At 39.2% G+C, this 25,703-nt stretch overlaps 1 protein-coding gene across 5 annotated transcripts in view; it reads right to left on the bottom strand.

Annotated features, from left to right (window-relative positions):
* LOC105499260 (ceramide synthase 3) overlaps positions 1 to 25,703 on the bottom strand; it is a 133,250-nt gene that overhangs the window by 21,464 nt on the left and 86,083 nt on the right. For all 5 annotated transcript variants that reach the window (XM_011771776.2, XM_011771778.2, XM_011771779.2 and 2 more), the window contains one exon: positions 22,779 to 22,932. In XM_011771776.2, the coding sequence (XP_011770078.1) occupies positions 22,779 to 22,932 (154 nt within the window). The remainder of the gene's footprint in view (positions 1 to 22,778; positions 22,933 to 25,703) is intronic.

Genomic DNA, 25,703 nt, shown 5'->3' with positions numbered 1-25,703 from the left:
TATATATATATGTGTGTGTGTATATATATATGTGTGTGTGTGTATATATATATGTGTGTGTATATATATATGTGTGTGTATATATATATGCTTATACATAATTAACCTGGCCTTCATCTGTATTCCTCAAAAATGATTGCAAGAATGACCAAAAAAAGGCCAAGTGCGGTGGCTCACGCCTGTAATCCCAGCCCTTTGGGATGCCGAGGCAGGCGGATCACAAGGTCAGGAGATCGAGACCATCCTGGCTAACACGGTGAAACCCCATCTCTACTAAAAATACAAAAAAATTAGCTGGGCATGGTGGCAGGCGCCTGTAGTCCCAGCTACTTGGGAGGCTGAGGCAGGAGAATGGCGTGAACCCAGGAGGCGGAGCTTGCAGTGAGCTGAGATTGTGCCACTGCACTCCAGCCTGGGCGACAGAGCGAGACTCTGTCTCAAAAAAATAAAAATAAAAAAATAAAAAAAGAATGACCAAACAAAAACAAAAACAAAAACAAAAAACTTGACTATGAGAAAAAAAAAATACATTCCAATGCTAATAGGATAAAATGCTCATTTGAACTAAATGAATAATCTTTGCCCACAGTATTTCCATACACCTCTGGGAATAACATCTGTGCTACAGCTTCCATAAAATCATAGTGCTGTGGTTTTGAAGTGCTATAACTAAATGCTGTGCCTTTGCAGAAATGTCAAAAGCCCAGAAGATCGTGAATTACTCATAATGTCCCACTGCTTTTTGAATGACTCCATGTCTAAATCCGCAGTTGGCAATGAAACAAAGAGCTATATAATAAGCATTTTATGCTGTTTTGAAAGCAAATTTTTAGCTTTCACTGTATGAAAAAAATACATTCAGTCAGAGTTCAATTTTCTGAAGTACTAGCAAAGTACATTCCTTTTTGTTATATCGGTTCTAATTATCCAAGTTGAACAAGGTCACAGAAAAAACAATTGAGTTTTTTCCCCTTTTTTCCCTCCTCAAGGAAGTTGCATTAAATTTAAATTGAGTTCTGTGAACTCTGGCTACACATGGCCGTTTTCCTTTCAGTTGTCTGGAATATGAATTTTTTAGACCAATGCTTCCCAAACTGTAACGTGCATGCAAATCACCTAGAGTTCTTGGTAAACTACAGATCCTCATGCTAGAGGTCACTGGTGGGGCCTGAGATATTGTATTTCTAGCGGTCTCTGGACTGTACCTGGGCTGATGGTCAGACCACACTTTGGAGAGCATGGTTGTTAGACCACAAACCCTCTCTGGATTGCTACTCTTTGTGAAAAGAAATTGCAGCAGAGGGTCGCCTAAGGGTCTTTCAACTTCTAAAATTCCATGCTTTAAAATAACTTTGACTTCCTTAGTCTCTATATTTCACAAGTAACTTTTCAGTCCAGAAAGGCAACATAAAATTCCCAATATGTCTCAATTTACATAATAAATGGTTCTTTAAAAATAATTAGCCAATCATTTTATAAAATAAATCCTGTTTTTAAATTCTACAGAAAAAAAATGTGCTATTTAAAGAATTCTGTTTTTCTACAAAAGAAAGAATCCCAAAGTGCTCATTTTCAAGTCTGAATTTTTATCAGGTTTTTTTTTTTTCTTTTAGCGCAGAACATCAGTGTAACACAAAAGTCCACTAATTTTGTAAGATTTTCAAGATGGGAATGTTTGTTGAGGTCATGCCAATTGACTTTACAAATGTAGGGAAGAGTATAGTGATCTCTGCTTTTTAAAAAATAGACCCAGTAAATGCAGCGGCACCATGGACATTTTTCCAGTGGTGGAGAAGACACGTGCAGCTGGTTTTCTCTGCTTAATCTGGTAGATCTCAGCCTAGGATGCAAATTAGAATCATTTCGGGGAAGAAGAAGACTGTCAGAAATTCCAGTGTCTGGATCTCACCTCCATAGATTTAACTGGTCTGTATTGGGGCCTGGCTGTATTTTTCTGTTAATGCCCAAGCCACTCTAGTTAGCTGTAGTCAATATAGCTAGCATGTAACAAGTTAGCAATATAGCAGTAACAAGTTGATCTGAAGCAAAAAGTCTGGAATCCTGGGAGACCTTCTTTAAGGTGTGAGTAGTATATCTTCTTGTGTATTAGTCTTAAGTATAATTACAATCCTCCTCTGATTCAAAAAAAATAATTAGGACTTTTTCATGAGCTGGCTTGTATAACATACTCCTGAATTCCTTTAATAGGTCCTCTTTTGTGTTTTTTTAAAGACAGGGTCTTGTTCCGTTTCCAGGCTAGATTGTGCAGTGGCACAATCATAGTTCACTGAAGCCTCGACTTCCTGAGCTCAAGCAAACCTCCTGCCTCAGCCTCCCAAATAGCTAGGACTACAAATATGTACCACCACTACCAGCTTTAATAGGACTTTTAAACAACAGGTCATCAGAAACATTTAAGCACCTGTCACCAAATGTCAGGCTTTCCCATTCTTAAACAAAAGGCTGGAATGATAACCTGATGAAGCAAAATGAAGTTTAACAAAAAGGAATGTAACTTCCAACAAAAACGAAAAATCACTCTCAGCACCAGACAATTCCCTAGCGGAGGAAATGTTGCTTAACAATAGCTCATGTGAAAAAGACATGGAGGCTTAAACAATTTCAAGCTCAGTATGAATTAATAGCATAATGTGACTAACAGCAATGGAATACAAAACTAAGCTTCATCAATAGAAATAGAATTTTCAGAAAAACAGAGAAAACAAACCTGCTTGATTTTGTCTGAGTCAGACCATATCTAGAAAACTGTGCTGACCTCTAGGTATAACATTTAAATAATCTGGATAAAATAGAACAGTAGAGTGATCAGGTAAGTGAAAAGACTTCATAGCATATTTTAGGAGGTATGTTCAAAAGAATTGTATGTAGTTAGCCTGCAGAAACAGTCATGGAAGAGGTGGTAGGGCGTGATGATTGGTATCTGAGGGGCTACCATCTGGTTCTGTGCTGCTCTGTGGAGCTCTCCATAACTGAGATATTGTCAAGGTCACTTGTAAGGTATGTGGTATGAAATTTGTTATTAAAAATAGTTAAGTCTGGGCACAGTGGCTCACGCCTATAATCCCAGCACTTTGGGAGACTGAAGTGTGCAGATCACGAGGTCAGGAGATTGAAACCATCCCGGCTAACACAGTGAAACCCCATCTCTACTAAAAATACAAAGAATCTGCCAGGCTTGGTGGCGGGCGCCTGTAGTCCCAGCTGCTCAGGTGGCTGAGGCAGGAGAATTATTTGAACCCAGAAGGCTGAGGTTGCAGTGAGCTGAGATCACACCACTGCACTCCAGCCTGGGCAATAGAGTGAGTCGAGACTCTGTCTCAAAAAAAAAAAAAAAAAAAATTCAAGTACCTAAGTTTGCAATGACTTGAGGACTTCTGGGGCTGAAGAACAATGGTGGTAGCCTGATTACAAACTCCCCCCAACACCCCGCCATTCTCCCCAAACAGCTATAGAATCAACATGAACATATAGCTTCAGGTTTCCTAGGAAACAGAACACTGTTCAGATTATCTATAATGAGAAGAAAAAAATATATACAAATTCCCCTCTCTAGATGGCAGCCCATATCCAGTAAAAGGATTATGTCCAAATACAGAGGCCCAGCCTCCTTGGCTCAACTGGGTCATCTCTGAAGGGCCACCCAGCTCTAGAGCTCTTTGTAGGGTTGGTGGAGGCCTTGGTTGCACCCACATCGAGTTCAACTTCTCCCTTTGCTCAGCCCAGCTCCCCTCACTCCCCCACAGGTGTGGAAGCCCAGGGTATCCCCAGATCCTCCTTTGTGTGCATGCCCACGCACACATGCGCACGCACACACACACACACACGGATCCACACGTACATGCACACACAAACACTCTCAACTGACATGGCAGGAACAAACAGCAATAGAAAGCTTCAAAGTGGGCAAAGCTTGCCTCAGGCTTTCGCCACAGCCTTGCTGACTTGTATCTTCCCTCATTACTCTCTTTCTCTGGACAGCCATGATCCTGGGACCCTCTTGAGGCCTGGGCTTTCTCCACGTTCTTCATACTGTCTTGCATGCAGGTAGATTTAGGGGCTACCATCCAAACATTGAACAGGTAGCTGCCCGCATAGGGCCTGTTCTGGCCTTAGCCCCTGCAGTTAGGCCTCCGTGGAGAGCTTTGAGGAGTAGATCTGGGATTCCAACCCAGCTAGATGATTCAGCAGAGCCAGTTCCATTCCTTTGAAAAACAAGACCATGTTTCCAGGCTCAGAATAAAGACGTCCCAGAAGTATGCCAGTTGCTTGGAGGAATCGTGAGGCTGAGGCCCGCTGGAAAGGACAGGCATTCCATGATGTCTTAGCTCAGGCATCCCGGGCAGTGGCCATGGATCCATACGAAGAGTGCATGCCCAGGACTGCACTGCTCCGGACTTCCCAGGCCTGTCATGTGGCAAGTAGACACCGTTTGAAGAACACAGCCCCTTTGAGCATCCAGAGTTCCACAGACGGCATGCGTGCTGTTCCCAAATCAGAGCACAGATCAAGCCATCTGCATCATAAATCACTCAGGCGCTAAAGCCCACATGATAAGTCAAAGTGAAAATGTTTGAAAAACTAATTTCTTTTACCCACATCTACACACTGAATGAGTGTTCAGGAATAAGGTTTCTTTTGTGTCACACAAAGCTCTCTTCTGAGACTTAGGTAGTAGGGGTGGGGAGACAGCCACAGGGAGGGTGCGGCCACAGAAAACAGTGGGAGATTAGCAGGGACAGTGCTGGCCAGCATGGGGCCTCCCTACACCTGTTTTTATCAAGCTCTCTGGCCCAAGAACCCATTAATAAAACTCTCATATCCTGCTGTGAATGTGCAGATTTATTAACAAGCCACGAACTGTGCCTGTGCCCCCGGTCTAAAGTTCAGATTCCATATAAGACATCTGTGTGTATGCGTCTGTTTCTCTACTAATAAAAAGGAGACTATCTGTTCCTTTCAGGATTATATAAAAATTCATTTCGTTTTGGGAAATGATGTTTAAAAATAATGGGAACAAGGGATGTCAGAGCTTCTTGTACTGAGTTCTTCCCCCTCCCTCACCCTCCTTTCCAACATCAGCAAGACATGGTCTATGGTTCTGGGTACATCACAGTCCACATTTGGGACACAGGAAAGAGAGGCAGGATTGGAATCCCACAGATATCAATTCCGTGCTCTCAGGAAGCAGGTCTCATCTTAACAAGCCCTTTCATTTGCAACTGCCTCCTTTGACTTCCCATTGGCCAAATGACTTGGGTAGCCCAGCACCTCGAAAGAACTAGTATTTTGAAAACCATTGCCAGAAAACATGTAAACCAAGAAATTTAGCACACTGGAGCTAATATGTGATAAACTAGAGTATGGAAGATCCCTCGTGTAACTAAGTCAGTCCTGAGTGATTACAGGGAAGAGAGGTCTGCTGTTGGAAACAGATGCCAGCAGCCAGAACCTCTTTGAGTAAACAGGGAGTACTGAAGAAAACTGGAATAAAAGCTTGTTTTACACTGGCTAGCCATATGCAGAAAACAGAAACTGGACCCCTTCCTTACACCTTATACAAAAATTAACTCAAGATGGGTTGAAGACTTAAATACAAAACCTAAAACCATAAAAGCCCTAGAAGAAAACCTGGGCAAGGTTTGACCATTCAGGACAATATGAACATTCAGGACATAGGCATGGGCAAAGACTTCATGACTAAAACACCAAAAGCAATGGCAACAGAAGCCAAAATTGGTAAATGGGATCTAATTAAGCTAAAGAGCTTCTGCACAGCAAAAGAAATTAGCATCAGAGTGAACAGGCACCTATACAATGGGAGAAAATTTTTGCAATCTATCCATCTGACAAAGGTCTAATATCCAGAATCTACAATGAACTCAAACAAATTTACAAGAAAGAAACAAACAACCCTATCAAAAAGTAGGTCAAGGATATGAACAGACACTTCTCAAAAGAAGACATTTGTGTGGCCAGCAAACATGAAAAAGAGCTCATCATTACTGGTCATGAGAGAAATGCAATCAAAACCACAATGAGCTAGCATCTCACGCCAGTTAGAATGGTGATCATTAAAAAGTCAGGAAACAACAGATGCTGGCAAGGCTGTAGAGAAATAATGCTTTTACACTGCTGGTGGGAGTGTAAATTAGTTCAACCATTGTGGAGGACAGTGTGGCAAATTTCTCAAGGATCTAGAACCAGAAATACCATTTGACCCACCAATCCCATTACTGGGTATATACCCAAAGGATTATAAATAATTCTACTATAAAGACACATGCACACATATGTTTATTGTAGCACTATTCACAATAGCAAAGACTTGGAACCAACCCAAATGTCCATCAATGATAGACTGGATAAAGAAAATGTGGTACATATACACCATGGAATACTATGCAGCCATAAAAAAGAATGAGTTCATGTCCTTTGCTGGGACATGGATGAAGCTGGAAACCATCATTCATAGCAAACTAACACAAGAACAGAAAATCAAACACTGCATATTCTCACTCATAAGTGGAAGTTGAACAACAAGAACACATGGACACAGGGAGGGGAACATCACACACCAAGGCCTGTCAGGGGCTGCGGGGAAATGAGAGGAAGATCATTAGGACAAATATCTAATGCATGCAAGGCTTAAAAACTAGATGACGGGTTGATAGGTGCAGCAAACCACCATGGCACATGTATACATATGTAACAAACCTACATGTCCTGCACATGTATCCCAGAGCTTAAAGTAAAATAAATAAATAAATAAAATAAGATGCTAACAAGACAAAAGTTTTTAATAATGCTAACAGACCAGTTTTGCATAATCATAATGATAGGACACCAGCTATAGGGGATTCTAAAAGTACAAAAAAAAGAGATTGTTTTGCTTATTTAAACACCCTAGTATACTCTTTTCCATCAGAGGTCAGTTTGCCTAAAATTAAGAGCTAAAAAGACGCACTGTTGTCATCAGCAACAGAGAGAGACACTGCAACATCTAAATGTGGTAATCATAACAATCTTATAGGAAGCAGCATCTGTTGTTTCCTGACTTTTTTTTTTTTGAGATGGAGTCTCGCTCTGTTGCCCAGGCTGGAGTGCAGTGGTGTGATCTCAGCTCGCTGCAAGCTCCGCCTCCCGCGTTCATGCCATTCTCCTGCCTCAGTCTCCCAAGTAGCTGGGACTATAGGCGCCTGCCACCAAGCCCAGCTAATTTCTTTTTGTATTTTTAGTAGAGACGGGGTTTCACTGTGTTAGCCAGGATTGTCTCAATTTCTTGACCTCGTGATCTGCCCGCCTCAGCCTCCCAAAGTGCTAGGATTATAGGCGTGAGCCACCCCACCCAGGCTCCTGACTTTTTAATGATAGGAAAAAAAGACAGAAGACTCTCCAAAAAGCTTGAAAAAGATATCGAACATCCCAGTATAAGAAAACGTCTGGGCCGGGCGCGGTGGCTCACACCTGGAATCCCAGCACTTTGAGAGCCAGGTAAGGCGGCACACACCTGTGTTCCCAGCTACTTGGGAGGTTGAGGTGGGAGGATCACTTGAGCCCAGGAGGCAGAGGTTGTAGTGAGTGGAGATGGTGCCACTGCACTCCAGCTTGGGTGACAGAGTGAGACCACCCCAAGAAAAGGAAAAAAAAAAGGAAATATCTGAACAATGTTATCCTGGGGTGGAAAAAAGATAACTGAAAACTAGGTCACTGTTTTGCACAACCCTCAGAAGTGTGGTGGCCTCCACTTCCCAAACTAGCAGAGGAACCCCTTTTCAGTTTGGTGCTGCTTCCATCTCAGAGTGCGAATGCGTGGTTGGGTCCTCTTCTGAGCTCTCATCTGGGTGCCTGTGTTGTACCTGTGGATCTAACCTGGGGACCTCCCAGTCAAGGACAAAGCCACAGTACTTCTATGGGGTCAGGAGACCTGGGAAGAGGCCAGTTTATCCATCAGCCATGCTTCCCACTCATAGAACATTTTCTTGCTTTTATTACCTTTGAGCCATGCAGATGGTTACCTATTCAACTTCAACTTCTTATAAACAACTCTACCCTTTATAAAAACTCAGGCTTATGATTGTTTTAAGGTAGAAAAATCCCCTAATGGGGATACCATTAATGAGATTTTTCTAGAGTGCCCTCTATGAAATTAATTCATTGATTAATTCATTGGTTACTTGTTAACCAATTACTTGTAAAGTAATTAATTCAATTACTTGTAAAGTGATGATAACAAACACTGAGCAAGGTAGAAGATACCGTTATGAAATTCGTGAGAGGCCAGGTGCAGTGACTCAAGCCTGTAATCCTAGCACCTTGGGAGGCTGAGGTAGCCGGATCACTTGAACTCAGGAGTTTGGGACCAGCCTGGCCAACATGGTAAAACCCCATCTCTGCTAAAAATACAAAAATTGGTCAGGTATGGTGGTGCATGCCTGTAATCCCAGCTACTTGGGAGGCTAAGGCAGGAGAATCACTTGAGGCAGAGGTTGCAGTGAGCCAAGATCGCACCACTGCACTCCAGCCTGGGCGACATAGCAAGACTCTGTCTCAAAAAGTTAAAAAAAAAAAAGAAAAAGGAAAAGAAAGAAATTCGTGAAAGCTGAGCATAAGCCACACTAAATACACACTCAGGAAATATTAATACCTATCAGTTATGTTTTGAGGACGTATGTTCACAAATACAAAACCTCTGTGGAGGCCGAGGTGGGTGGGATCACGAGGTCAGGAATTCGAGACCAGCCTGTCCAACACAGTGAAACCCTGTCTCTACTAAAAATACAAAAACTAGCTGGGTGTGGTGGTGGGCACGTATAATCCCAGCTACTTGGGAGGCTGAGGCAGAAAAATAGCTTGAACCCAGGAGGCGGAGGTTGCAGTGAGCCGAGATCATGCCACTGTGTTCCAGCCTGGGTGACAGAACTAGACTGTGTCTCAAAAAAAAAAAGAAAAAAAACCTCTAGGGAAGTAGAAGAGCCCAGTATTAGCAACATGGGCTCTGAAGCGTCAGGCTTCATGGGGGTGAATCCTGCTGCTGTGTGACATTAGGCAAGTCATGTAACTTCTTCATTTGCCCTCATTCTCTTCCTCATAAAAGAGGGATGACACAAGCTGCTCCACAGAGTCACCAGGAGACTCAAGGTCAGTAGGAATTCACATATGTGGACATGCATGGCAAACTGCAATACAATAGCAAGGCCTTGCAGAGAGGAGCCACAGTGTCTTGGTAGACATTAATGGTGTCTTGGTAGACATCAGTGGTCTCTTCCATTGATGTCTTCCAGTTCTAAAATTCTATAGGAATTCCATTTTGTTGTTGAGCTGAATATATAGTGTAGAAGAACATTCAGATTTGAAATTCTTGAAGCCAAGCAACTCAGTACAGTTATTTTTACCATTACAAGTTTACAAATTATGCTGTTCCTTGAATAAATTTCCAAGCTAGTTAATTCGTACAAATATTCAGAAATATAAAAATATAAGTTGATGGTATTTCTTTTTTTTTCTAGACAGAGTCTCACTTTGTCACCCAGTTTGGAGTACAGTGGTGTAATCTCGGCTCACTGCAAGCTCCGCCTCCCGGGTTCATGCCATTCTCCTGCCTCAGCCTCCCGAGAAGCTGGGACTTCAGGCGCCCTCCATCACACCCGGCTAATGTTTTTAGATTTTTAGTAGAGATGGGGTTTCACCATGTTAGCCAGAATGGTCTTGATCTCCTGACCTCGTGATCTGCCCGCCTCGGCCTCCCAAAGTGCTGGGATTACAGGCGTGAGCCACCATGTCCGGCCTAAATTGATAGCAGTTCTAACATACTTTATTTCAACAATCAGTCTTTGTGGTATTTTTATAAATTATTGTTCAGCAAAGTGCAGTTTTACATTCCTTCTTACCTACGAGCAGAATAGCTTAGAGGCTTCTTGAATGTTACAGACTTTGTGTTTCTTCCCTAACGTGTTGACATCTGTGAGAATGTGTCAAAAATGACCACCTGGAATATGAGTCATGAAAGTCAACTGGCAGAAGACAGCTTAGAACACTGTCACAGGAGCCTTTGGTTGCAAGTCAAGGACTCACAAGGTCAGCTGCAGCACTGTCTGCCTGAGCAAAATGAAGAGACTTGCTGAGAGCCAACTGCCCGACAATGACTCATTCACAGGCTCTCTGTAGTTTGGTAGAAAGAATCTGCTAAAGTAGTAATATTGATCATATTGATCATGACAATGGCAGCTAACATTTACAATGTGCTTACTATGTGCCACCCACTGTTCTAAGGGCTTTATCCTTCAATGCAGGCACTAATATCATCATCCCCATTTTACAGGTGAGGAAACTGAGGCAACAAATGAAGTAATATGCCCAAGATCACATTGCCAGTGAATGGGAGAGCTGAGGTTTGAATCTACACGGAACCTGTACTCTTAGCTATCTAACTGCTTTACTTGGAAGTGATGTGAGAAAGAAAAACAAAATATTTTCTTATGCTTTAAAAAAGTTCAAAAGTAAGTTAAAAGATTTATGCTGTATTTTAATCTATGATCTTGATTACTCATCAATTGGATTATGTACCCACTTTTTTTTTTTTTTTTTTTTTTGAGATGGAGTCTAACTCTGTCTCCCAGGCTGGAGTGGAGTACAGTGGCATGATCTCAACTCACTGCAACCTCCACCTCCCTGGTTCAAGCAATTCTCCCACCTCAGCCTCCCAAGTGGCTGGGATTACAGGCCCATACCACCACGCCCAGCTAATTTTTGTATTTTTAGTAGAGACAGGGTTTCGCCATGTTGGTCAGACTGGTTTTGAACTCCCAACCTCAGGTGATCCTCCTGCCTCAGCCTCCCAAAGTGCTGGGATTACAGTCATAAGCCACTGTGTCTGGCCTGTATTCACTATTTACTTTCATTTTTTAAAAATTTTGTGGGTACCCAGCAGGTATATACATATATATTTTTTAACTTTTGAAAATTTTTGAATATTTACTATTTTATAACTCCATACAAGTATTTTAAATTAATTTTCTGGTTTTTCTAGTTATTTTTTTTTTTTTACCTTAATTCAAATAAAGAATAATTTAAAGGGTGAAGTGTTACAAGTTAAGAGACTCAAGTTCTACTCTTGGCTTTGCCACGAAATTACTGTGTGAATTTGGTCTAGGCTTCGGTTTCTTCATGTGTATTAGTGTGTGCCTTTCTTTAGCTAAAACAGTCCGGTGTATGTAAAGTATCATTCTATGAACTGAAGAGATCCTGCCTGTTGAGTTGCAGATGGCTGGGCAGGTTGCCAAGGGGCTAGTTTCTCCATCCTGGCTTTCATGGCTGCATGCTACAGTTCTCCCCACATGTCTTGACTATTCACCAGCACAAGATGTCACAGAGACATGCTTGAGTTGGCCAGGATCCAGGATGATATTTAGAAAGAAGAGAATAAAAGCTTAAGGATGATCAAGTTCTCTTAAGTAATGTTAAACAAAAGCATACTATTTCCTTCTAATTTCCTCTCAAGGCACTTCTCATGTTAGCAAAGAAAATGACAAGATGAGTGTCAGCCTGTCATATTTTCTGATGTAATGTATGGGCTAGTAGCTCATCACAAAATCAACCATTTTATAGGAACTAGATAAGTTTCAGTGCCAACCCTTGTTCTCAAGCAGCAGGATGCCTACTAAGCAGGTCCATATATGCTAGAGTTTTGAAATTATAGTGATATTTTTATTTTTAAGGCATTCAAGAGCAAAAGCAAATAGTGGAAGGTTCTCATTCATCAAATGCAATGACCTTATTGTTTAGGAAAAATAAGATGTGACTATTACCAAAAATGCTGTTTTTAGAAGTATAATCACCTTCTTCTTTTCAGTCTACCATGAAAATTCATGGAGACCAAAAATGATTAATACATTATTTTGTAACCTGCTACCCAAAACAGGGTGGTTTTCCAAATTTTGTATCCTTTGCATATTTAAAGTTACTTACTGAGACTTTTCCATGTGTAATGAATTGAAGGGACAAATTCACAATCTCTGTTACAAGACTTAAAAGAAATTTTTGGAGGCTTATGAACGTCTGCAATTTCATTTGTAAAGTATCCAAGAATTTGTCGCCTTAGTAACAATTAAATGCATTAAATGCTAAATGCTTATTAAATAGAGTTGAAAATTGATTTTTTAGTTGTTCCTCTAAGGATTTTAACTCCAGCCTCTAGCCCTCTCCTCCCCTTTGCAATGCAACTATGTCTTCACATAGTGTTCTTTAAAAGGAGGCTTTATGGCTTTGGAGGAATACGTTGACTTCACAGCCAGTTTTGCCACTGCTGTGGAAAACACAGTACACATGCAAGCCAGCTGAAGTAATACAAACTGCAAGGATTACGGCTGTGGGGGCCTCCACAACTCCTGTCAAACTGCAATTAGAAACAGCTTCTCAAAAGGACAACATGAGAAATTAGAAATTCTTGTCCATGGCTCCCCAACCTGCTGGGTTTCTAATCAGGCCTGGCATGACCCATTAGAGATCAGACATAGGAAAATCACAATGAAACTAGGGTATCTTCTGTTTTCCAAGTTTCACTCCCCCTGGATCCTTTCCAAGCCTGTAATTATTGTCTCTCACCAGTTAATAAGGGAACCGTTTCTCCACGGGGACAGAAGCTTTTGGAAGGCTGGACCCAATCATTACAGGCTCAGTCCAGGACCCTTCCATCACACCAACTACTGCAGGTGCAAATTATCTAACTGATTGAGTTCTTATTTAACTTATCTCAGTTACTTCAACTTTATCACTCAGAGAATAAGACAACTTTTTCAGAGATCATAGAAAAGCTATTTAGAACTTTAATAAACTAGAACCATTCAATGAAAAACTAGAACCATTCAATGAAAGTTTTTTTTCTTGGCACCACAACTTTAAGGGGGAAAGTTGTCTCTCAAGAAAACAAGGTCATCAGTAATTTAGTTAAAGAAGAAACTTCTCATTTTTTTTTTTAGATTAATCGAGATGTGGCCTAATTTCCCATACCTCTGTCAAGATCTAGAAGCTAAGAGATGGTAGAAAACTCAGAGGTCAATTATGGCAATTTCCATTTCCTTTGCCAACTCTTCAATGATCTTTGAGACACATTTACTAAAGTTGGAAAACTAATTAATCAAAGAGTTGATTAAAACTGAGCTTATTAGACTAACTGCCAGCATCCTTGGTAAACACAAGTCACTCAATCTGACAATACAGTGCTGTATATATTATACACGGATAGGAACACCTAAATGTGAGCCAGCTGTAACTTTCAACTTGACAGATCCTTAATTAAAACTCCCTTATGTAAACCAAAAATAAAATTCTAAGTCCCCCAGCTGCCTGATGGACCCCCTCTCAGCCAAGGACATTTCAATATAAACCTGAAAATCTAGTTCAGGCCATGATGGGAAGTGAGAATCAGACACACCTCATTATATACCCTCCTTCCTTTGAAATCCAGGCACAGTTGACCATCAGTAACATTAAAACAGAGATCTTAAGACTGACTTTTGTAGCAATAAGACACCAAGTTCCAGCCTGACTCTAGTATAGCATCACATGACAGACAGCAGCCCCTGAAAGAAACTGAAGTATTTTACTCCGAAATATATTTCTTTGATATATTTTGAAATGGCCCTACCAAACTGTCTTTTGTGAAGCAAACCTACATTTTGCAGAGAATCGCCTTTCCTTTCTGGATCTTTCCTCTGATCCAGGAGAGAATGAATTAACAGTCTGGCACCTTTTAAGGTCTGATAACAGCACTGAAGTCAGCTACCTGGAGGCTTCATCTGCATGATAAAACCTTGGTCTCCACAACCCCTTATCTTAATACAGACATTCCTTTCTATTGATTTCAGCTCTTATCTAATGAGTTATCTAATAACTCTTTCAACCAATTGCCAATCAGAAAAATCTTTGAATCTGCCTATGACCTGGAAGCCCCCCACTTCCAGTTGTCTTACCTTTCCAGACCAAAGCAATGTACATCTTACATGCATTGATTGATGACTTATAGCTCCCTAAAATGTCTAAAACCTAGTTGTAGTCTGACCACCTTGGGCATGTTCTCAGGATCTCCTGGGGCTATGTCATGGGCCACTGGTCATTCATATTTGGTTCAGGATAAATCTGTTCAAATATTTTACAGAGTTTGACTCTTTTCATCAACACTTAGTAGTAGAGTATGATTTTAAGACAAAGCAGAAATGTGATCTTTTTCAGTTGCTTTAAAGGCTCAACTCAAACTCCATCACTCAATGAAACATTTCCTAGTCCCTTGAGTTAATTTATCTTTTTATCTTTTCTTCCATAGCAAGTTTCTGGAGCCTGTATGTACCATAGGATATTCTGTACGCTACAGTTAGTTGCCAGTAGGTGAACATTCCCCACTAGATGGTGGGCTATTTCCCTAAAGTCAGGGATTATCTTATTCATCTCTGTTGCCTTTCCCTCACTGTTTTCTGGAATTAAAGCATAGAACCTAATTCAAAACAACACAACAAAAAACCTTCAATAGTCTAAAAGGTCGAATCAATAGGCTAATTAATTTTTTATTATTTAGAGAAGATGTTTTCAGAAATAAAGTATAGTAAAATGATGGACAGTATTTCAGAGAGTAGTGGGGAGCAAGCTCAGAGGAGAGCATTATGTGCAATTTGGATATTCAATAAAAATAAACATAAGGCTCTGAAGTATTATTCAATTATCATCATAAAGGTTGCCCAAAACTAGAGCACATTTTGACTCATTATGGAATTCTCTAAAAAGCAGCAATCGGGAACAACTAGAGGCATCTGGTACATGCCTCCTCACAGAGGAACCAAATAGCGAGTAGATAATCACACTTTGAACAGATCCTCTTAAAGAAGAGTGGAATTTAACAGAGAAGTGACAGGAAACACTTACGGCAAGAAAGCAAAGGGAAGCCAAGACCATCTGCTCAGCTAAGAACCTGGAGACACTCACCAATGTGGGAAAAGGGTAAGTAAGAAATCTCAGTGGTCCACATTCCTATCATGGACTCCTGCAATCCTAGCCACAGGAGAGCCCCTCCACTCTCATGGGCCATAAGACTAACATAGAGAGCTGCCTAGAGTTGACACAAAAGCATCACTCCATAGAAGGAGCTCACACTAGGTCCCACATACCCCCGAGTCCTAAGCAGCTACAGCACAGTGCCATTTTGAGAGCCTAGCCTCCGCCAAACTGCAGCCTGTGCTGAAGCACAACAGTCCCTGCATCGACACATTCCTGGAACCCCACTGACATCCCCCATGTGTGGGAACTGCTGTGGCTGGCTGTTGCTACCAGGGCTGAAGCAGCAACCATTGACAGCGGCCCTGATACCCCCAGTAGTGTGCCATCACACATTTGTATGTGTCCCACTGCTGGATGCCACTACCAGGGCCAAAGTGCAAGCCACTGGCAGTGACCCTACTGTCTTAGTAGTAGAGTTGCCATGCATTTACAAGTGTCCTGAGGACAGGTTACCCTATCCACAGCTGCTACATGAGGATGAAGCATGTGCTCCCTAGCCAACTACCTGCAGGTGCTACCACTGAAAGCAACCCCACTCTTCCAGTAGCAGGGCACCCTGCCCCTGCCTACCACAACCAGCACATGCGTGTACCACAGCGGGGCCTGAGGATAGGTTTGCCTGGCCTGGTTCCACACTCCCTCCACCTACCGCCCAAGTATACCATTGGAAGGCCCAGAAATCAACTGGCTATGTTCACAATGATTGGTGCCTGAGCACTCCTCCCAGGGGCCTGAGGATGTGCCCACCTAACCTGCTGCTATCACCACAGCTAGTACTCACCTGCACATGCCACCTGCAGGCCTGGGGACTGGCCTTCCTAGCCCATTGCAGCCACTGCCAACACCAGTGCAGACCACTTGGGAGCCAGAGGATTGTTGAGTGACTGCTACTGCCATTGCCCATGCCACAGCTTCTGCCCAGGGGCCCAGAGGCTGACCTACCTCCTGCCCCATCAGTGCCACTGTTGGCACCTGGGAAATCTATCTGAAGACCTAAGAATCAGCCTGCCTGGAGCTGCTAACACTACTGCCCAAGGATAGGACCATTTGGCCCACTACTGCCACCACTGGGGCCCAAGGACTAGACCACTTGGCATTCCCATCCCCAGCAAAACTTCACCAAAGTCTCCACTAACTGCACCCTAAGCCAATGAAAAATTCACAGACACCACTGAGGTTGTTTATAGGCAAAAAAAATCATGTAATGACTACACTATTGCATGCACCCAGAATCAGAACCAAAGTGCCCTACCAACAACCACTGTAAGTACATCTTCAGGAAAATATCCTCCTCTATGAAAGCAAATTCAAAAAAATGTAAGAAGCAACTGTTATACCAGATGTGTAGATATCAATTTAAGGACACAGAAACATAAAAAAGCAAGGAAATATAATACCTCCAAAAAAACACAATAATTCTCCAGCAACAGATTCCAATACAAACAAACTTAAGATATCCCAGAAAAAGAACTCAATATAATTATATTAAAGAACCTCAGTGAGATATAAGAGAACACAGATAAACAATACAAGGAAATCAGAAAACAATTCATAATATGAATGAGAAGTTTACCAAAGAGATAGATATCATAAAAAAAGAACCAAACAGAAATTCTGGAAGTAAAGAATTCATTGAATGAAATACAAAATACATTCAAATGCTTTAAAAATAGAATAGATCGGCCAGGCGCAGTGGCTCACACCCGCAATCCCAGCACTTTGGGAGGCTGAGGTGGGCAGATCACGAGGTCAGGAGACCAAAACGATTCTGGCCAACATGGTGAAACTCTGTCTTTACTAAAATACAAAAAATTAGCTGGGCATGGTGGCATGCACCTGTAGTCCCAGCTACTCAGGAGATTGAAGCAGGGGAATGAATCTCTTGAACTCGGCAGGCAGAAGTTGCAGTGAGCCAAGATTGTGCCACTGCACTCCAGCCTGGTGACACAGCAAGACTCCATCTCAAAAAAAAAAAATAATAATAATAATAATAATAATAATAGACTAGATCAAGCAGAAGAAAGAATTTCAGAACTTGAAGACAGGTCTTTTGAAATAACTCCATTAGATAAAAATAAAGAAAAAAAAGAATGAGAAAGAATGAACATAGCCTACATGACATATGGGACACTGTAAGAGAAACAACTTATTGAACTTTTGGTGTTCCAGAGGTGAAAATAAAATAAAAAAATAGAAACCTGTTAAATAAAATAATAGCTGAAATGTTCGCAAGTTTGCAAGAGATTTAGACATCCAGATACAAGAAGTTCATAGACTCACAAATAGATATGATTCTAAAAGGTCTTCACTGCATATTATAGTCAAACTGTTGGAAGTCAAAGACAAAGACAGTATTCTAAGAACAGCAACAGAAATGTGTCTAGTCACCTGTAACGGAACCACCATCAGACTAACAACAGAAACCTTACAGACCAGGGGAAAATGGGATGATATGGTCATACTCCTGAAAAAGGGGGGAAAAAAACCTGTCAGCCAAGAATTCCATACCCAGAAAAATTATCTTTTATAAATGTAGGAGAAATAAAGTATTTTCCAGATAAGCAAAAGCTAAGGGAATTCATCACAACTACACTGGCCCTACAAGAAATGCTTCAGGCAATTCTACATCCAGAAGTGAAAGAATCATATCTACCAGCATGAAAACATAGAAAAGTATAAAACATACTGGTAGAACAAAGACATAAATAAATAAGAGAAAGGATTCAAATGTTACCACTGCAGAAAACCACCAAACCACAATGATAAACAATAAGAGAGAAAGAAAGAAACAAAGGATATACAGAACAACTAGAAATTAATTAATAAAATGACAGAAATAACCCCTCACATATTAATACTAACCTTGAATGTAAACAGATTAAACTTTCTACTTAAAAGATATAAACTGGCTGAATGGATTTAAAAATGACCCACTATATGCTGCCTACAAGAAGCTCATTTCACCTGTAAAAACACATATAGACTAGGCCAGGCACGGTGGCTCATGCCTGTAATCCCAGCACTTTGGGAGGCCAAAGTGGGAAGATCACAAGTTCAGGAGATCAAGACCATCCTGGCTAACACGGTGAAACCCTGTCTCTACTAAAAGTACAAAAACAAGATTAGCCAGGTGTGGTGGTGGGCACCTGTAGTTCCAGCTCTAGGGAGGCTGAGATGGGAGAATGGTGTGAACCTGGGAGACGGAACTTGCAGTGAGCCGAGATCGTGCCACTGCATTCTAGCCTGGGTGACAGCAAGACTCTGTCTCAAAAAAAACAAAAAAACAAAACAAACAGAAAACCAAAACAAAACAAAACATATAGACTAAAAGTAAAGGAATGTAAAAAGTTACTCCTGCAAGTGGAAACCAAAAGCAAGCAGAAACACCTATACTTATATCAGACAAAACAGACTTTAATTCAGAAAAACAGTAAAAATAGACAAAAAAGTCAATTATAAAATGATAAAGAGATCAACTCAGCAAGAAATACAATTCTAAATATATATGTAGCCAACAATAGAGCACTCAGACATATAAAGCAAATATTACTAGTGAGATAGATGAAGCCCAATACAATAATAGTTGCAGACTTCAACACCCTACTATCACCCTACTAGATGGACCATCTAGACAAAATATTTACAAAGAAACATTGGATTTAAACTGCACTTTATGCAAAATGGACCTAACAGACTGTTACAGAACATTTCATCCAGTGGCTACAGAATACACATTCTTCTCATCAGCACATGGGACATTCTCCAGGATAGACCATATGTTAGGACACAAAACATGTCTCAACAAATTTTTAAAAACTGAAATTAAATGTAGTGTCTTTTTAGACCACAATGGATTAGATAAAGAAGAGAAAGGACTCAAATGTTACCACTGCAGAAAACCACCAAACCACAATGATAAACAATAAGAGAGAAAGAAAGAAACAAAGGATATACAGAAAAACTAGAAATTAATTAATAAAATGACAGAAATAACCCCTCACATATTAATACTAACCTTGAATGTAAACAGATTAAACTTTCCATTTAAAAGATATAGACTGGCTGAATGGATTTAAAAATGACCCACTTATTAAATCAACAATTAAATGACCCACTTATTAAATCAATAAGAGAAACTTTGAAAACTGTATGAATACATGGAAATTAAACAACATGCTCCCAAACGACCACTAGGTCAAGAAAGAAATTAAGAGGGAAATCAAAATATTTCTTGAAACAAGTGAAAATCAAAACACAACATATCAAAACCTATGAGATAAACCAAAAACAGTGCTAAGAGGGAAGTTTATAGCAATAAACTTCTACATCAAAAAAGTAGAAAGATGTCATATAAAAATCTAGTGATGAACCTCAATGAACTAGGAAAGCAAGAACAAGCCAAATGGGAAATTAGTAGAAGGAAAGAAATAATAAAGATCAGAACAAATCTAAATGAAAGAGACTGAAAATAATTACAAAGAATCAACAAAATTAGAAGTTGGTTTTTTGAAAAGATAAATAAAATAGATTGCTAGCTAGACTGACCAAGAAAAAAGGAGAAAAGATCAAAATAAAGAAAATCAGAAACAAAAAAGACACATTACAACTGATACCACAGAAATACAAAAGATTATCAGAAACTATAGTGAATAACTATACACTAACAAACTGGAAAACCTAGAGGAAATGGTTAAATTCATAAACACATACAATGTCCCAAGACTGATTGAGGAAGAAACAGAAAACCTGAACAGACCAGTAAAAAGTAAAGAGATTGGATCAGTAACAAAAAGTCTTTCAACAAAGAAAAGTCCAGGTCCAGATAGCTTTATTGCTAAATTCTACCAAACTTACAGAGAAGAATTTACAGCAATTCTCCTTAAACTACTAAAAAAAAAAAAAAAAAAAAAAAAAAAACTGAAGTGAAGGGAATTCTCCCTAACTCATTCTACAAGGCCAGCATTACCTTGATATCAAAACCAGACAAGGACCCAACAACAAAAAAAATACGACAGGCCAATATCCCTGATTAACATAGATACAAAAATTCTCGACAAAATTCTAGCAAGCCAAATCCAACAGTACATCAAAAAGGTAACATACCAATACCAAGTGGGATTCATCCCAGGGATGCAAGGTTGATTCAACATAAACAAATCAATAAATGTGACACAGTACATAGACAGAATGTATAATACAATTTATATGATCATCTCAATAGACACAGAAAAAGCATTTGATAAAATTCAGCATCCTTTTATGATAAAAACTCTCAACAAACTAGTCACAGAGGGAACATACCTGAACATAATGAAGGGCATATATGACAAATTCATAGCTAACATCATACTAAATGGTGAAAAGCTGAAAGCCTTTCCTTTAAAAACTGGAACAAGACAAAGATGCTCACTTTACTACACCTATTCGACGTAGTACTGGACATCAAAGTCAGAGCAATCAGGCAAGAGACAAAAATAAAAGGCATCCAAATTAGAAAAGAGGATGTCAAATTGTCCCTCTTTGCAGGTATCATGGTCTTATATCCAGAAAAACCTAAAGAACCAAAAAAGTCTTAGATCTGATAAATAAATTCAGTAAAGTGACAGGATACAAATTCAACATAAAAAAAATAGTGTGTCTATATATGAACAACACACTAACTGAAAAAGAACTCAATAAGGCAATCTCATTTACAATAACTACAAAAATACCTAGGAATAAATTTAACCAAGGAGGTCAAAGACCTCTACAAGGAAAACTACAAAACATTGATTTTTAAAAATTGAAGAGGACACAAACAAATGGAAAGACAGCTCATGCTCATGGATTAGAAAAGTTAATATTAAAATGACCAGACTGCTCAAAGCAATCTACAGATTCAATTCAATCTCTACCAAGATAGCAATGTTGGCCAGGCATAGTGCCTTACACCTGTAATTCCAGCACTTTGGGAGACCAAGGCAAGAGAATCGCATGAGCCCAAGAGTTTGAGACTATCCTGGAAAACATAGAGACCCCATTTCTACAAAAAATTTTAAAAATTAGCAAAGTGTGGTGGCATGTGTCTGTAGTCCTAGCTACTTGAGTGGCTGAAGTGGGAGGATTGCTTGAGCCTGGGAGGTTGAGGCAGCAGTGAGTCATAATCATGTCCCTGCACTCTAACCTTGAAGACAGAGCAAGACATTGTCAAAAAAAAAAAAAAAAAAAAAAAAGATACCAATGCCATTTTTCACAGAAATAAAAAAAAAAAAATACATACATTGGGGGAAAGGACACCTTCTTCAATAAATAGTGTGTAGAAAATTGGATATCCACATGCAGAAGATTGAAATTAGATCTCTATCTCTCATCATATACAAAAATCAACTCAATATAGATTACAGACTTAAATATAAGACCCTAAAATATCAAACTACTTGAAGAATACATAAGGGAAGTACTTCAGGGAAATACTTCAGGACATTGGTCTAGACAAAGATTCAATGGCTAAGACCTCAAAAGCACAGGCAACAAAAACCGAAATAGACACATGGGACTATATTAAACTAAGAAGCTTCTGTGCAGCAAAGGAAACAATCAACATAGTGAAAAGACAAACTGTTGAATGGGAGAAAATATTTGCAAATTATTCGTCTGATAATGGACTAATATCCAGAATATACAGGGAACACAAACAGCTCAACAGTAAAACAACAACAAATAATAATAATAGTAATTCCATTAAAAAGGGGCAAAGGATGTGAATAAATATTTCTGAAGAAAAAACATACACTGGCCAACAGGCATATGAAAAAATGCTCAACATCACTAACCATCAGGGAAATATGCAAGTCAAAACCACAATGAGATATCATCTCACCCAGTTAAAACTGCTATTATTAAAAGGGCAAAAAGTGATTGACAGACACTGGTGAGAATGTAAAGGAGAGGGAACTCTTATATACTGTTTGTGGGAATGTAAATTAGCACAATCTCTATGGAAAACAGAATGTAGATTTCTCAAAACCTAAATGTAGAACTGCCATATGACCCAGCAATCTCACTACTGGAAATTCATGCAAAGAAAACAAACAAACAAACAAAAAACAATATATCAAAGAGTAGAATGATAGACACCAGGTTGGGAAGGGTGTGTTGGTGGGGTTGGAGGAAGATGAAGAAAGGCTGGGTAATAGGTAAAAACTTAGAGTTAGATAAAAGGAACAAATTCCAATGTTCAGTTAGCAGGTGACTATAGTTAACAACAATACACTGTATATTTCAAAATAGCTGTAAGAGAGGACTTGAAATGTTCCCAACACTAAGAGATGATAAATACTCAAGATGATGGATACCCCAAATGTCCTGACTACACATTCTATGCATGTACAAAATATCACATAACTATGCACGAATATTACATATCAATAAACAAAAGTTTAAAAATTTTCTTCAAGCATAAAAACAAGCAGCAATTTTTAGAATTTTTGAATTTTTGACATTTTCTAAATGTCAAAAATAACATGTTCTAATAAAAGCAATTTCTTTAAAGCACCTTAAAGACCTACTTATGAAAAATCTAGCTCTATTTTACCAAAATTTTAATCAAAAATAATCAAATCAAGAAAAAAAGAATTCTGGTTAAAACCATGAATTAACTTGAACATTCAACAGTCTGGGCCTCACCATTAACCTGGTAATGACATTAAGAGCAATAACATTTGGACAGTCCTTACCTTCATGAATATACATCTGTTGAGCATCTTCAAGATGTAATAACCCCAGTAAAGGTGAAGGACCTGCAAGATCATGAGCTGTAGGTTGAGGAAGATGTATGAAAAGAAAGGCTCGAGGTAATACATAGGCAAGATCAGCGTGCAATATAAAATCCTGAAACACCAAACAGATGAGAGAATTTCATCACAACCAAAGCGCTTATGAATTTTCAATAATAAAACAAATACTTTTTCTCCTAATAAAGCCCAGGAAATTATTGAAAGAAAAGATACAATAATATTATCTTAAATATCATTACTGGCAAGCAACAAAAAAAGTACAATCTGTCTTCTTGAAGAAAAGTTAAAGAAAACAGCATTTTTATTACGCAGTGTTTAAACTAGAATGTTTCTGTACCTTGGTTTCCTCTTTTCCAACAAGAGCATACACTAACCATTTTTACCTTCTGGTGGTGGGGTTAGAGGATTTTGAAGAACAAATAAGATAATGCATGTTTACATGAGGTTATTATTGCCTTAAAACATAATCTCATTTATTTGGCATCAAAGGTGAATAGAGAATTCTACAAAAGTAAATTTTCCAAATAAAAGAAGCTTTAACAAAGCAAAAATTCCATGAGTACTTACACTTGTGCTTCCTAAAGTAAATTGCATGCTTTATTAGTTTCATAAATAGGCTCCTGGACACAATTCAAACTGCTCCTGATGACGTCAGATGCACAGTGTCTTCAGATATTATTGCCATATGGGCCAGACATGGTGGCTCATGTCTGTAATACCAGCACTTTGGGAGGCCAAGGTGGGCAGATCACCTGGGGTCAGGAGTTCGAGACAAGCCTGGCCAACATGGCCAAACCCTGTCTGTACTAAAAATATAAAAATTAGCTGGGTGTGGTGGCACGCACCTGTAATCCCAGCTACTAGGGAGGCCAAGTCAAGAGAATTGCTTGAACCTGGGAGGTGGAGGTTGCAGTGAGCTGAGATTGCGCCACTGCACTCCAGCCTGGGTGACAGAGTAAGATTCCATGAAAAAAAGAAAAAGATTTTATTGACATATGAAGGGCTATTTGTTCATTTCTCAAACATATATAGTACCATGAATTTAGAGTCTTTCAATATGTTTGTTTATAAGTATATTAGTTATAGAAACAATTTTTTCATGTAACATTGGGGAAACAAGAAAAGAAAATTGTCCATAACACCATCACCTTAAACAAACAATATTGTAATTTTCATGCATTCTCTTCCAGTATTTTCCTAAACAATTTGTTTTTTTTATTAACATGCAGTAAAATTTACTGTTTTTTGGTGTATCGTTCTATGAATTTAATGTCTATAGGTTTGTTTAACCACCACTACAATTAGGATACAGAACAGCCTATCTTGCCAAAAAATTCCGTGATGCTATCCCTTTATTGCCACACCCTCCTCCACACTTAAACTTGGCAAACACTTTGCTCTGTATCCTTTGGTCTGTCTGCCAAAGACATAAATGGAATCATACGTTGTGTGAGCTTTTAAGGCCACCTTCTTTCATACAACATAATGCTTTTAAGATTCATTCAGTTGTCATGGTTATCAATAGCATGTTCCTTCTTATTACTGAGTGGCACTCCACTTTATGGCTGCACCACAGTTTGTTTTTTTACCCACTGAAGAATATTTGGGTTGTTTCCAGCTTTTGACATTTATGAATAGAACTGCTATAAATATCCATGTAGATATTTATTTGTGAAAAGAAGTTTTGATTTTTCAAGCATAAATATATAGAGGTAGAATTGTGTGCCATCTGGTAAATATATGCTTAACTTTATAAAAAACTGAAAAACGATTTTGCAGAGTGGTTGCTTTACATTCTCACCAGCAAAGCATGAGAATGTAGGTTGTTCTTCACCTTTGTTTGTACTTCACATTGTTCTGTATTTTTGCCACTGCAGTAAACATAGCATTTGTGAGATTTTATGTTCAACTACATTTAGCTTTAAATCAAAGACATTTTATGCTATTTAGACAACTTGATGTATATAGTCTTTCATAAACTGAAATTATTTCTGTGAAACTATATATTTCTAAATGTGAGATTACTGTTTTAAGGTGTACGTTAAAGTTAGAAAAATTCAAGGTGTATATTAAAAGGTACTAAAATGTTGTCAAATTATTTTCCAAAATTGTAACTATTTATAAAGCCACCATCAATTTATGAAAGAAGAGTTTCACTGAACTCAGAACTGGTATGAAATAGTTTCAAAATTTGTTAATTTAAAAGATAAAATACTTTCAGTTTAGTTTACACTATTTGCAAGGCCTTAACATTTCCCCTGTGTCTGCTTAGTAGCTCTATTTCTTCTTTTGTAAGTTATCAGTTCAAGTTCTTTGTTTGAAAAACAGGGGCCAGGTTTAGTGGCTCATGCCTGTAATCCCAGCACTTTGGGAGGCCGAGGCGGGTGGATCACCTGAGGTCAGGAGTTCAAGACCAGCCTGACTAACATGGTGAAACACCATATCTACTAAAAAAAATACAAAAATTAACCAGATGTGGTGGCAGGTATCTGTAATCCCAGCTTCTCAGGATGCTGAGGCAAGAGAATTGTTTGAAACTGGGAGGCAGAGCATGCAGTGAGCCGACATTGTGCCACTGTACTCTAGCCTGGGCAACAGAGCAAGACCCCATCTCAAAAAAAAATGTAATAACTTGATTGGTTTTAAAAACTTAGTAATTACAGAAAAATATACAGAGGTTAAGGAAGGAAAAATCACTTGAAGTCTCACAACTTACAGGTAACCCAGAATATTTTGCTAAACATGATTCAGGATATCTCTCTCAAAACTATATTCTTTTTTTTTTTTTTTTTGAGACGGAGTCTTGCTCTGTCGCCCAGGCTGGAGTGCAGTGATGCGATCTCCACTCACTGCAAGCTCCACCTC

This window comes from Macaca nemestrina, chromosome 7, assembly GCF_043159975.1.
Source record: "Macaca nemestrina isolate mMacNem1 chromosome 7, mMacNem.hap1, whole genome shotgun sequence".
Lineage (NCBI taxonomy): Eukaryota > Metazoa > Chordata > Mammalia > Primates > Cercopithecidae > Macaca > Macaca nemestrina.
Note: the sequence above shows the minus strand (reverse complement) of the source record. Positions and strands in the feature narration are given on the sequence as shown.